Source organism: Salmo trutta, chromosome 13 (genome assembly GCF_901001165.1).
Source record: "Salmo trutta chromosome 13, fSalTru1.1, whole genome shotgun sequence".
NCBI classification, from domain to species: domain Eukaryota; kingdom Metazoa; phylum Chordata; class Actinopteri; order Salmoniformes; family Salmonidae; genus Salmo; species Salmo trutta.
In genome coordinates, this window is record NC_042969.1 from 46,721,931 (window position 1) to 46,736,448 (window position 14,518).

General features: G+C 43.3%; 1 protein-coding gene across 8 annotated transcripts in view; it reads right to left on the reverse strand.

The window, feature by feature from the left end:
• dock10 (dedicator of cytokinesis 10) overlaps nt 1-14,518 on the reverse strand; it is a 179,738-nt gene that overhangs the window by 23,609 nt on the left and 141,611 nt on the right. For 7 of the 8 annotated variants that reach the window (XM_029772267.1, XM_029772266.1, XM_029772264.1 and 4 more), the window contains exons 39-45: nt 11,913-12,017; nt 7,009-7,118; nt 6,578-6,693; nt 5,405-5,542; nt 4,976-5,158; nt 4,570-4,680; nt 436-651 (exon numbers count right to left, since the gene is read on the reverse strand). In XM_029772267.1, the coding sequence (XP_029628127.1) occupies nt 436-651; nt 4,570-4,680; nt 4,976-5,158; nt 5,405-5,542; nt 6,578-6,693; nt 7,009-7,118; nt 11,913-12,017 (979 nt within the window). The remainder of the gene's footprint in view (nt 1-435; nt 652-4,569; nt 4,681-4,975; nt 5,159-5,404; nt 5,543-6,577; nt 6,694-7,008; nt 7,119-11,912; nt 12,018-14,518) is intronic. The other variant, XM_029772270.1, reaches the window with a different exon arrangement.

The following is a 14,518-nucleotide window of genomic DNA, read 5'->3' on the forward strand; positions in this document are numbered from 1 at the left end:
ACAACAGGTGCATGCATATCTCTACTCCCAGTCATGTGAAATCCATAGATTATGGCCTAATTTATTTATTTAAATTGACTGATTTCCTTATATGAACTGTAACTCAGTAAAATATCTGTTGCATGCTGCGTTTATATTTCTGTTCAGTGAACACTTATGCCAGGCCTATATTTTTGTTATTTAATTTGTATTAATTTGTAAACATTTGTAGAATTTACTTTTCACTTTGACATTATGGAGTATTTTGTGTAGACCTGTGACAAAAAAATCTCTATGAAATTCATTTCAATCTCACTTCGTAAAGCAACAAAATGTGAAAAGAGGGGGGGTGACTACTTATGATACCCACTGTACATATCTCTGCACCCTATACATAACATCACATCACATAACCTCTAACCTATAACATATCCCAGTAACCCAGTCCTACTGTACCTCGGAGAGGTCTCCGTTGCGGACGTGTATCTTGGCCATGCTCTCCAGCCAGGTGCGCCGGAGCTCAGGCGTGCTGGCGTAGGAGTTGGCTAGGCTGTATTGCAGGTCCACCAGCATCTCCGGGTCCTTCTCGTGCTCCTTCATCTGGGACGTGGCCATCAGCACCGTGCGGATCCGCTTGGTCAAGTCTTTCACCTCGGCAGGGAATGGTGTGTTCTGGGAGTGTGGATGGATCATACATACTGATATCACAGTTTATAAAGGTTGATTATTCTTTTAGTGGTAAACAAGGAGGCTCAGTTACAGACACAATGTACATGACATGACGTCACATCAGATCAAACACGGGCAGTATACGCAATCGCAGCATATACAAACATTATTAGTCACTAGAGGGAGTTAAGAGAGGAATCACAAACTCACTTCCTCAACACTAGGTCTGACTCCCAAACGCCACCCTATTTGCCATATATGCAACAAGGCAGGTCCTACAAGCCCTGTTTTATTTCGCACCTGGACTACTGTTCAGGCGTGTGGTCAGGTGCCACAAAGAGGGAAAATTGCAGTTGGCTCAGAACAGGGCAGCATGGCTGGCCCTTAAAAGTACACGGAGCGCTAACATTAATGACATGCATGTCAATCTCTCCTAGCTCAAAGTGGAGGAGAGATTGACTTCCTCATTACTTGTTTTTGTAAGAGGTGTTGACAAGCTGAAGGTACCGAGCTGTCTGTTTAAACTACTAGCACACAGCTCAGACACCCATGCATACCCCACAAGACATGCCACCAGAGGTCTCTTCACAGTCTCCAAGTCCAGTACAGACTATGGGAGACACACAGTACTACATAGAGCCATGACTACATGGAACTCTATTCCACATCAAGTAACTGATGCAAGCAGTAGAATCAGATTTAAAAAGCAGGTAAAAATACACCTTATGGAACAGCGGGGACTGTGAAGTAACACAAACATAGGTACAGACACATGCACACACACGATAACATACGCACTATACACACACGTACATATGGATTGTTTTGTATTGCATTGGTAGATATGTGGTAGTGGAGTATGGGCCTGAGTGTAGACACTTAGTGTGTTGTGAATGCTGTAATGAATGCATTGTAATGTTTTTAAAGTTGTATAACTGCCTTAATTTTGCCGGACCCCAGGAAGAGTAGCTTGGCAGCAGCTAATTGGGATCCATAATAAATACAATACAAATATATGCAGTGTCAGAGCAAGGGTCAAAAACACGCAAGTCATAGACTGTTCTCTCTGCTACTGCACTAACTCTTTGGACTCATCACATACGCTGCTGTTACTGTCTATTATCTGTCCTGTTGCCTAGTCACTTTACCCCTACCTATATCTACATACAGTATCTACCTCAATTACCTAATAGTACTGCACATCATCTTGGTACTGGTACCCTGTGTATACAGCCAAGTTATCGTTACTCATTGTGTTTTTATTCCTCCTGTTATTATCTTTCCATTTTTCCAGTTTCTTTCTCTCTGCATTGTTGGGAAGGGTCCGTAAGTAAGCATTTCACTGTTAGTCTACACCTGTTGTTTATGAAACATGTGATAAATACAATTTTATTTTTTTGCCATGGGACAGAGAGGAAGATTTGCAGTTTACAACAGATTTATAGCAATTCTACACATTTTGCCATAGGAGGGAGAGAATATTTAGCTTTTTAAAGCTAGTTTTCTGCAATTCTACACATATTTCCATGGGGCGGAGAGAAGATTTAGCAATTGTATTACTCATTTCATGCACTATTTTTAGTTTTAGAGTTAATTTCTTCCAATTCTACTCCTTATGCCATAGTTTTTAATATGATATCTCAGTGAGAATGACTACTAATTCCACCTTGATTACTACAAGTTTAGATAGCTGGCCGCTAGACTAACTTATCAATCTAATTTTTATGTTGCTGACGTGGGCTAATTGAGTGACTATCAATGACTGACATAACAAGAGAACAACTGTTGATGCACAACAAAATTTAGAAAATGCACCGTGTGTTTTCTACTATTCTACATCGGAACAGTAAGTTGAGACCCCGACTGAGTTCCACCGTGTGTTTTCTACTATTCTACATCGGAACAGTAAGTTGAGACCCCGACTGAGTTCCACCGTGTGTTTTCTACTATTCTACATCGGAACAGTAAGTTGAGACCCCGACTGAGTTCCACCGTGTGTTTTTTACTATTCTACATCGGAACAGTAAGTTGAGTCCCCGACTGAGTTCCACCGTGTGTTTTCTACTATTCTACATCGGAACAGTAAGTTGAGACCCCGACTGAGTTCCACCGTGTGTTTTCTACTATTCTACATCGGAAAAGTAAGTTGAGACCCCGACTGAGTTCCACCGTGTGTTTTCTACTATTCTACATCGGAACAGTAAGTTGAGACCCCGACTGAGTTCCACCGTGTGTTTTCTACTATTCTACATCGGAACAGTAAGTTGAGACCCCGACTGAGTTCCACCGTGTGTTTTCTACTATTCTACATCGGAACAGTAAGTTGAGACCCCGACTGAGTTCCACCGTGTGTTTTCTACTATTCTACATCGGAACAGTAAGTTGAGACCCCGACTGAGTTCCACCGTGTGTTTTCTACTATTCTACATCGGAACAGTAAGTTGAGACCCCGACTGAGTTCCACCGTGTGTTTTCTACTATTCTACATCGGAACAGTAAGATGAGACCCCGACTGAGTTCCACCGTGTGTTTTCTACTATTCTACATCGGAACAGTAAGTTGAGACCCCGACTGAGTTCCACCGTGTGTTTTCTACTATTCTACATCGGAACAGTAAGTTGAGACCCCGACTGAGTTCCACCGTGTGTTTTCTACTATTCTACATCGGAACAGTAAGTTGAGTCCCCGACTGAGTTCCACCGTGTGTTTTCTACTATTCTACATCGGAACAGTAAGTTGAGACCCCGACTGAGTTCCACCGTGTGTTTTCTACTATTCTACATCGGAACAGTAAGTTGAGACCCCGACTGAGTTCCACCGTGTGTTTTCTACTATTCTACATCGGAACAGTAAGTTGAGTCCCCGACTGAGTTCCACCGTGTGTTTTCTACTATTCTACATCGGAACAGTAAGTTGAGACCCCGACTGAGTTCCACCGTGTGTTTTCTACTATTCTACATCGGAACAGTAAGTTGAGACCCCGACTGAGTTCCACCGTGTGTTTTCTACTATTCTACATCGGAACAGTAAGTTGAGACCCCGACTGAGTTCCACCGTGTGTTTTCTACTATTCTACATCGGAACAGTAAGTTGAGACCCCGACTGAGTTCCACCGTGTGTTTTCTACTATTCTACATCGGAACAGTAAGTTGAGTCCCCGACTGAGTTCCACCGTGTGTTTTCTACTATTCTACATCGGAACAGTAAGTTGAGACCCCGACTGAGTTCCACCGTGTGTTTTCTACTATTCTACATCGGAACAGTAAGTTGAGACCCCGACTGAGTTCCACCGTGTGTTTTCTACTATTCTACATCGGAACAGTAAGTTGAGACCCCGACTGAGTTCCACCGTGTGTTTTCTACTATTCTACATCGGAACAGTAAGTTGAGACCCCGACTGAGTTCCACCGTGTGTTTTCTACTATTCTACATCGGAACAGTAAGATGAGACCCCGACTGAGTTCCACCGTGTGTTTTCTACTATTCTACATCGGAACAGTAAGTTGAGACCCCGACTGAGTTCCACCGTGTGTTTTCTACTATTCTACATCGGAACAGTAAGTTGAGACCCCGACTGAGTTCCACCGTGTGTTTTCTACTATTCTACATCGGAACAGTAAGTTGAGACCCCGACTGAGTTCCACCGTGTGTTTTCTACTATTCTACATCGGAACAGTAAGTTGAGACCCCGACTGAGTTCCACCGTGTGTTTTCTACTATTCTACATCGGAACAGTAAGTTGAGACCCCGACTGAGTTCCACCGTGTGTTTTCTACTATTCTACATCGGAACAGTAAGTTGAGACCCTGACTGAGTTCCCCCGCCAGTTGCCCACCACTGATTTATACAGTAGTGGATCATAAAGGGAAAAGGGTGCCATTTGGTACGCAGCACAATTCTCAGTCCAGTCCCTGTTCTCACCTTGAGAGGAGCATCTCCGTTGGCAAAGTTATTGATGATGGCCAAAGACTGTTGGAAGCGTGAGCCCCCGATGCCAGCATCCGCTATCAGCTGACTCACTGCCTTGATCAACTGAAAGGATGGAGAAGAGAGAGGAGAGAAAGAGAGTGAAGGTGGTGCTAATCACAACCGCTCTGAAACAGTGTGGCGACGTGTGTGTGGTCTCTGATCCGCTGCTAAACAGTCTGTTTCAGAGGTAAACACAGACAGATAAACATCCTGGCCTTTCTCTATCTAGGCCCTGTGTTCACAAAACAGTGAAAATAAAGATCTGGTGCGTGCGCACACACACACACACCGCCCCCCCACCACCTCCACCCCAAGAACCACAGCCCACATACACATCCCTCCACCTCCGCTGACTGACCTGTAGGTGGGAGCGGACGATGGACTTTCCCTTGGTGAACTCAAAGTTTTTCCTCATGAAGAAGTAGAGGAGCGCGGAGGCCTCAGTCTGGGTGGAGCTGGAGCGGTGGTTACAACACTTCAGGATCTCGTAGCACAGGCAGCCACACAGGTCGGCTTTACCCTGGAAGAACGCAGAGGGGAACTAGAGAGAGAGAGGGTGGAAGGAAAGAGATAGAGAGAAGAGATGGGGGAGGAAGAAAGAGAGAGAGAGAGAGAGAGAGAGAGAGTGGGGGGAATAAGGAGGGAGAGAAAGGAAGAGAAAGAGTGAGAGAGCGAGAGACAAGGAGAGAGGTCAGCATCAGTAATGTACTATGAATACATTCTGTGTCCATAAAGTCAGTTAGTGTGTGTGTGTATGTGTGTGAGAGCTATCAGCTAGTGCAGAGACCTTCTGTATGAAGAGGCGCAGGGCAGCGAAGACGTGTCTCAGGGTGCTGGTGGACTGATTGATCTGGAAGAACAGGAGGTAGGTGTCGAACACCTTCTTCATCAGCAGGTTCTGACCCTCGTCCTGCAGTAACTGTTTCTGTGGGAGAGAAAGAACAATCAAAGAAAGAAACAATCAACATATGTGTTCCCAAATGGCACCCTATTCCTAATCTCGTCCACCAGATGGCTCTGCGGTACAAATTGAGTCTGGGGGCAAGGTTACCCTATTCCCTATATAGTGCACTATTTTTGACCAGGACCTATATAGTGCTCTTGTCAAAAGTAGTGCACTATATAAAGAAAATGATGCATTTTGGGATGCAACCATAATATGAATTACAAATGGCTCCGGTCAAAACAGACAAAACAGCATGTCTGGGTTGCTTTACAGAGTATAGCAATTGTAGGAATTGTGGGGCAGCCAACTTGAGAATTGAGGAGTGCACAGTAACCTACAAGAACAACAGAAGATAAAATCACCAACTTGGAATACAAACGGAATATCTCGGATTCAGGGAAGTGAAACAATAATGATAGTGAAACAGAGCGGTTTTTAATGTGGAATTCCAAGTGGAAAAGTTACTGTAGTTCTTAGTAATAACCACAAGGTGGCAGTGGCGTATTAAAATGGGCTGTCATGAATGACCGGTCTAGGATTGCAAAATTCCCAGGTTTCCCAGAAATCCCAGTTGGAAGATTCCTGGAGTCACGAGGGAATTAACAGGAAATCTGTGAGTCCTCCAACCGGGATTTCTGGAGAGCCCATTTTAATACGCCACTGCCACCTTGTGGTTATTACTAAGAACTACAGTAACTTTTCCACATGGAATCCACACTAAAAACCGCTCTGTTTCACTAATCATTATGGTTTCACTTCACTGAATCCGAGATATTCCGTTTGTATTCCAAGTTGGTGATTTTATCTTCTGTTGTTCTTGTAGGTTACTGTGCACTCCTCAATTCTCAAGTTGGCTGCCTAACAATTACTAAAATTGCTATACTCTGTAAAGCAACCCAGACATGCTGTTTTGTCTGTTTTGACCGGAGCCATTTGTAATTGAGCAACCGTATCATGTCTCTAGGTTGTAGAGATCGGTGTTTGACCATTCAGTGGTCACTGTTGTTGTCTGACCTTGTGGTGATGGACAAAGAGGCCCAGAACATCCAGTACGATGAGGGCCACCTCGGTGGACAGATTGGCCTCGATGTCCGTCGGGCTCAGGTGGTCACCCTCTGGGATGTTCCCATCTGAGGGAAGGACAGGAAAGGGGCAATGATACAGCAGCACAGCAAGCAACAACACAAAAAACCTAACCCCAGCACTAACCCTCACACACCTGACAACAGAACAGTAATAGCCAAGTACTGTTAGCACTGTAATAGCTGAGAAATAGCACTATTGACGGTTGGTAAGAATAAAAAAGCTAATTGGCCTAGGACAACAAAAGCTAACTAACTAACCACATAGATGTGAACTATGTGAACTAAACAGTTTTAAAATGGGGCCGGGGTGGCAGTGCCCAGTGATGGTGGGTGAGTGGGCGTAATCGGGGGGGACATTACCCGTCTCCATCATCTGCAGAAGCTTGGGGTTGGTCAGGGCGTTCTTGGCCCGGATGATGGGCATGGTCTGGGAGCGTGCGTGCCGATGGCCATCCTGTCCTGACAGCATCCTGGTGACCAGAAGGTCAGGGGTTAGAGGTCAGAGGGTCAACACGTAACTCTCAACCTCGCAAGTCGGGGTGGTGTTCAGCAGGGATGAAACGGGTGCAAGTGGTTTGAAACGAAGGAGATACTCTGTGAACTTGTCCAATATGAACGCTCATTTGATCCGTTTCATGTTTTACGTTTCGTGAACACGACGCCCGATATATTCACTCCGCCTTGAAAACATCCTGTAATTCTGCACTGCGGTCTAATCCCAAATGGACCCCTAGACCCTACGACCTATGCACTTGTGGAGATCTGAGAGGATGTGATTGGTAGAAACAATCCGCTTAACCTATCAAAGGGCAAGTAGGGGCATGTATTGATTGCACCTGTCAAATCTCCACAAGTGCATAGGGCGTAGTCCAGGGGTCCATTTGGGATTGGTCCTAAGTGTGTGAAAATGCCTAAGAAAACATTATCACCTGTAACGTGACAACAAACAGGTTAATGCAACCACATAGTTAAAAGGGATTGCTGTTAAGACAGGGATTCTATTTTTAATGGGGGAGGATATGCAAACAAAGGACTAGCCAATTACACCACGCCACACGTATGGTAGACACTGAGGGGCATGATGAGAAAACAGAGTGGCCGCCACACTATCACATGACACACTCACAATGTCCACCATGGATGGTCACGTGTTCAGGACCATGAAGACGACACTGATGAACAGCAATGATGAACTAAACTCATAACCGGACAAATGGTGTACACAAACTCAGCTGTTTTAAGTCCTATATATAGTTAACTGGACAAAAAATGTATAGTTTACTGGACAAAAAATGTATAGTTAACTGGACAAAAAATGTATAGTTTACTGGACAAAAAATGTATAGTTTACTGGACAAAAAATGTATAGTTTACTGGACAAAAAATGTATAGTTTACTGGACAAAAAATGTATAGTTTACTGGAGACATTTTTTTATATATTACTGGACAAAAAAGTCAAGTTCTAAATAAAGTGGAACAGAACAAATCCTTTCCATCTCTATCACTCAACTCCATGTTAAAGACACCTAGCTACAGTACCGATAGAAAGTCATGAACTTTTTACACATTTTGTTGCTTTACAAAGTGAGATTAAAATGGATTTAATAGTCTTTTTTTCATCAATCTACACAAATTACTCTAATGTCAAAGGAAGAAAAATGTTTAATTTCGTTGTTGTTGATTCATGACAAATAAAGGAAGTTTACATACACTCAGGTTGGAGTCATTAAAACTCGTTTTTCAACCACTCCACAAATTTCTTGTTAACAAACTATAGTTTTGGCAAGTCGGTTAGGACATCTACTTTGTGCATGACTCAAGTCATTTTTCCAACAATTGTTTACAGGCAGATTATTTCACTTACAATTCACTGTATCACAATTCCAGTGGGTCAGAAGTTTACATACACTAAGTTGACTGTGCCTTTAAACAGCTTGGAAAATCCCAGAAAATGATTTCATGGCTTTAGAATCTCCTGATAGGCTAATTGACGTAATGTGAGTCAATTGGAGGTGTACCTGTGGATGTATTTCAAGGCCTACCTTCAAACTCAGTGCCTCTTTGCTTGACATCATGGGAAAATCAAAAGAAATCAGCCAAGACCTCAGAAAAACAATTGTAGACCTCCACAAGTCTGGTTCATCTTTAAGGAGCAATTTCCAAACGCCTGAAGGTACCACGTTCATCTGTACAAACAATAGTACGCAAGTATAAACACCATGGGACCACGGAGCCGTCATACCGCTCAGGAAGGAGACACGTTCTGTCTCCTAGAGATGAACGTACTTTGGTGCGAAAAGTGCAAATCAATCCCAGAACAACAGCAAAGGACCTTGTGAAGATGCTGGAGGAAACAGATACAAAAGTATCTATATCCACAGTAAAATGAGTCCTATAATCGACATAACCTGAAAGGCCACTCAGCAAGGAAGAAGCCACTGCTCCAAAATCGCCATAAAAAAGCCAGACTACGGTTTGCAACTGCACATGGGGACAAAGATCATATTTTTTGGAGAAATGTCCCCTGGTCTGATGAAACAAAAATAGAACTGTTCGGCCATAGTGACCATCGTTATGTTTGGAGGAAAAAGTGGGACGTTTGCAAGCTGAAGAACACCATTCCAACCATGAAGCACGGGGGTGCCAGCATCATGTGGTGTTGTGGCTCAGTTGGTAGAGCATGGTGTTTGCAACGCCAGGGTTGTGGGTTCGATTCCCACGGGGGGCCAGTACAACATATATATTTTTTTAAATGCATGAAAAAAAATGTATGAAATGTATGCATTCACTACTGTAAGTCGCTCTGGATAAGAGCGTCTGCTAAATGACTAAAATGTAAATGTAAAAAATGGTGCTTTGTTGCAGGAGGGACTGGTGCACTTCACAAAATAGATGGCATCATGAGGTAGGAAAATTATGTGGATATATTGAAGCAACATCTCAAGACATCATTCAGGAAGTTAAAGCTTGGTCGCAAATGGGTCTTCCAAATGAACAATGATCCCGAGCATACTTCCGAAGTTGTGGAAAAATGGCTTAAGGACAACAAAGTCAAGGTTTCGGAGTGGCCATCACAAAGTCCTGACCTCAATCCTATAGAAAATTTGAGGGCAGAACTTGTGGAAGGCTACCCGAAACGTTTGACCCAAGTTAATGCTACCAAATACTAATTGAGTGTATGTAAACTTCTGACCCAATGTCATGAAAGAAATAAAAGCTGAAATAAATCATTCTCTCTACTATTATTCTGACATTTCACATTCTTAAAATAAAGTGCTGATCCTAACTGACATAAGACAGGGAATTTTTACTAGGATTAAATGTTAGGAATTGCAAAAAACTGCGTTTAAATGTATTTGGCTAAGGTGTATGTAAACTTCCGACTTCAACTGTACCTTGATTAGATAAGTATTCACCCCCCGTGTCAATACATGTTGGAAACACCTTTGGCAACAGTTACAGCTGTGAGTCTTCTTAAGTAAGCTTCATAAGAGCTTTGCACACCTACTTGTATTGGCCATTATTCTTTAAAAAAATTCTTCAAGCTCTGCCAAGGTGTTGGGGATCATGGCTAGACAGCAATTTTCAAGTCATGCCATATATTTTCAAGCAAATTTAAGTAAAAACGGCAACTTGGCCACTCAGGAACATTCACTGTCTTCTTGGTAAGAAACTCCAATGTAGATTTGGCTTTGTGTAGGTTATTCTCATGCTGAAAAGTGAATTCCTCTTCCAGTCAGTGTCTGGTGTAAAGCAGAATGAAGCAGGTTTTCCTATGCTTAGCACCATCCCGTTTCTTTTCATCCTGAAAAACTCCACAGTCTTTGCTGATGTCAAGTATACTCATACCATGATGCAGCCACCACAATGCTTGAGAAAAGGAGGCAGTTACTCAGTGATGTGTTGTGTTGGATTTTCTCCAAACATAAGGCTTTGCATTTAGGCAAAAATGTGTATTCCTTTGCCGTTTTTCTTTCTTCTTCAGTATTACTTTAGTGCCTTGTTGCATACATATGCATGTTTTGGACTATTTGTATTATGTATATTTGTATTCTTCTTTTCACTCTGTCATTTAGGTCATTATTGTAGAGTCACTACAATGTTGTTGATCCATCCTGTTTTCTCCCATCCCAGCCATTGAACTCTTGCACTTTAACACATCATCCACGGCATTATTATTAACTTGACCATGCTTAAAGATCTGTGCTTAAAGATCTGTGCTTAAAGATCTGTGCTTAAAGATCTGTGCTTAAAGATCTGTGCTTAAAGATCTGTGCTTAAAGATCTGTGCTTGAAATTCAATACTTGACTGAGGGACCTTATAGATATTGTATGGGGGACAGAGGAAGTGGTAATCATTAAAAAATCATGTCAACCCCTATTATTTCACACAGAGTGAGTCCATATAAGTCATTATGTGATTTGTTAAGCCAAGTTTGACTTCTGAAGTAATTTATGTTTGCCTAAACAAATTGGGTGAATACTTATGCAACGACTATATTTTAGTTATTTAATTGTTATTCATTTGTAAAAATGCGTAGAATTTCCTTTTCACTTTGACATTATGGAGTATTATGTGTAGATCAAAATTACAATTAAATACATTTTAATCCCACTTTGTAACGCAACAAAATGTAAAAAAATAAAATAAATAAAAAGTTTAAGGGGTATAGACTTTCTATAGGCACTGTAAATACTATTTGTAGTATTACTGTAAGTCCAGTGATCCTTATCTAACCTGCATTAAAAACATGTAGTTAACAACTAAATTGCGGTTTTCTGAACTACTCTACACAGCTCACTCAGTGTTTTATGATGTATTACCCACCTAACTATGACTAACAATTACAATTAATAAACACATCTATATATTATTACCTTTTCACACTATCGTACCAACCTGAACTATATTGTACTGGCTCGGATACTTTCTTTTCACATTGTCCTCTCCAGCACGGTTCCAGCAACTATAGTGGATGTGTAACCAGGCCAGCGGAGTACAGCTCGGCACAGCTCAGCTAGGCACAGCTCAGCTCAGTAGTGTGAAAAGGGTACGTATGTGTGTGAGTTCGTGTCGGACGCTGTGTGGTGCTCCAAGGTGAAGTTTCCCCTAGGTACAGATCTAGGATCAGCCTCCCTGCCCCCAATCCTAACTATAACCATTAGTTGGGCAAATGTTAAACTGATCCAAGATCAGGGTGTAGGGGAAACTTCACCCTGCTCCCTGTGTGGAGGGGCCCCCAGGTGGCGACTGTGCGTTTACCATTGAGGGAGCAGGCCTGAGGAGGACTGGGTGGAATGGTTAGAGCCCTTCAGGGTGCCATTGTTCTGGGTGGCCTGGGCCAGCTTTACCGCGGCTGCTAGCTTCCTGTTCACAAGCCAATGACACCAGCGTTAAGTCACACCACCATCATCATTATCATCATACTTTTCCTCCTCGTTGTCGAAATGAACATCACGGCCCGGATTTACCAAGCGTCTCAGAGTAGGAGTGCTGATCTAGGATCAGTTTAGCCTTTTATATCATAATGAATCAGATTATTATGGACAGGGGGGTCCTGATCCTAGATCAGCACTCCTACTCTGAAGCACTTTTGATAAATATGGGCTCAGGTGGGCTAAAGCCATCAAGCCAAGCAGAAAGAGGAGGAGGTCATTTCAGCATGGGACACAGCCATAGCGAGGTAGCGGGGTTAGTAGTGTTAGATAAAGAAAAATGATATTTTTCCAACGTTAGGTTGACGTTGCCATTATTGTGGAAGTATTTTAAGAGCTATAGAGAGCATTAGTTGGAAGTAAGGGTCAGAGAGCTTTAGTAAATGCGACCTAGTTTGCTTGTTGCTAATACAGTAGCTACGGTATGTGGTGACAGAGATTAACATGTGCATTGAGCTAAATGCTTGGCCTAACCAGCTAATGCTATATCAATGAGCAGATTTCTTAGTGGGCAGGTCACTGATTCTACTACGGCCAGTTATCACAGAGAATGTAGAGCAGCGGATGGGTGGATGGACGGATGGCGGGATGATGGATGGAGAGGAAGATGGCCATCATGCTACATGATCATTAGCTTACACATGACAGCAGCAAAAGCCATGCAGTAGCGACACACACATCACAGCAAAAGATTCAGGGTTAAACAGTACGGAATCAGCCCAAATTCATCACACGTGTGGCCATCAATAAATGTGCAGTCACATAGACCTCCATTAACACGTCAATTACACACATCAACACATGGAGTAGACAACACACAGGGCAAGGCAAGACACACAGACACACATTCCAGTGTGATCAGTCTGTTAACATGTAATATCATTGTTTACGAGTGTGTTTAATGTTTAATATTACAGATTGTAATAGAAAACAGCCGTTCAGTGGATGCCTTTCCAAATGGCACCCTATTCCCTTTGTTAAATTAAATCAAAGTTAATTGGCCGCGTAGACAGATTTGCAGGTGTTTTAACAGGTGCAGCGAAATGCTTATGTTTCTAGCTCCAACAGTGCAGTAGAATGTCTCGCAAATACAATACAAATAAACAATCAATAAAAAAAATCTAATCAAGATATCAAGAAATGACAGAACTGGTCCAATTAATAATCCAGGGGTAAAGATATCCGAGTGAGCCTGTGTCAGAATCTAGAATATAAATACATGGTGTGTATAGAACAGTATATTATTTGGAAAGAAAATGTTATGTATTGGCCTCCCGAGTGGCGCAGTGGTCTAAGGCACTACATCGCAGTGTTGCGGCGTCACTACAGCCTGGGGTTCGATCCATGACCGGGAGTCCCATAGGGTGGCGCACAATTGGCCCTGCGTTGTCTGGGTTAGGGGAGGGTTTGGCTGGGGGGGGGGGCTTAACTTGGCTCATCACGCTCTAGTGACTCTTTGTGGCGAGCCGGGCGCCTGCAAGCTGACTTCGGTTGTCAGTTGAACAGTGTTTTCTCTGAAACATTGGTGCAGCTGGCTTCCAGGTTAAGTGAGTGGGTGTTAACAAGCGTGGCTTGGCGGGTCATGTTTCGGAAGGATGCACGACTTGACCTTCGCCTCTCCCAAGCATGTCGGAGAGTTGCAGCGATGAGACAAGATCGTAACAGGATTTCATGAAATTGGGGCGAACAAGGGGGGTAAAATGATAAAAAAATGAATAAGAAAATGGTATGTACAGTAGAAGCAAGGTATATTAGGATAGGCTATATGGAGAATACAGAATACAGTATACATAGAGTGAATAAACAACAGTATATATACAGAATATGAGGTATATGGGGCATTAGTCTCAAGGTGCAGGGCAGAGTACTGGGCAGGTAGCTGGCTAGTGATGGCTGTTCAACAGTCCGATGGCCTGGAGATAGAAGCTGCTTTTCAGTCTCTCGGTCCCGGCTTTGATGTACCTGTATCGTCTCGGTCTGCCAGAAGGAAGCAGCTCGGATGGCTCAGGTCCTTGATGATCTTCTTGGCCTTCCTTTAACACTGAGTGCTGTAAATGTCCTGAAGGGCAGGCAGCGTGTCCCCGGTGATACGACAGGCTAATGGCACCACCCTCCGGTTGAGGGCGGTGCAGTTGCCATACGAGGCGGTGACGCAGCCCGACAGAATACTCTCAATGGTGCATCTGTAGAAGTGCGTCAGGGTCTCTAGGGGCCATGCGGAATGTCTTCAGCCACCTGAGGTTGTAGAGGCGCTGTTGTGCCTTCTTCACCACGGTGTCGGTGGGGTGAGACCATTTCAGGTGCTCGGTGATGTGCATCGCCAAGGAACTTGACGTGTTTGACCCTCTCCACTTCGGCCCTGTTGAGTGGATGGGGGAGTGCTCCCTCTGCTGTCTCCTGAAGTCCACGATCAGCTCCTTTTTTCTCTTTTTT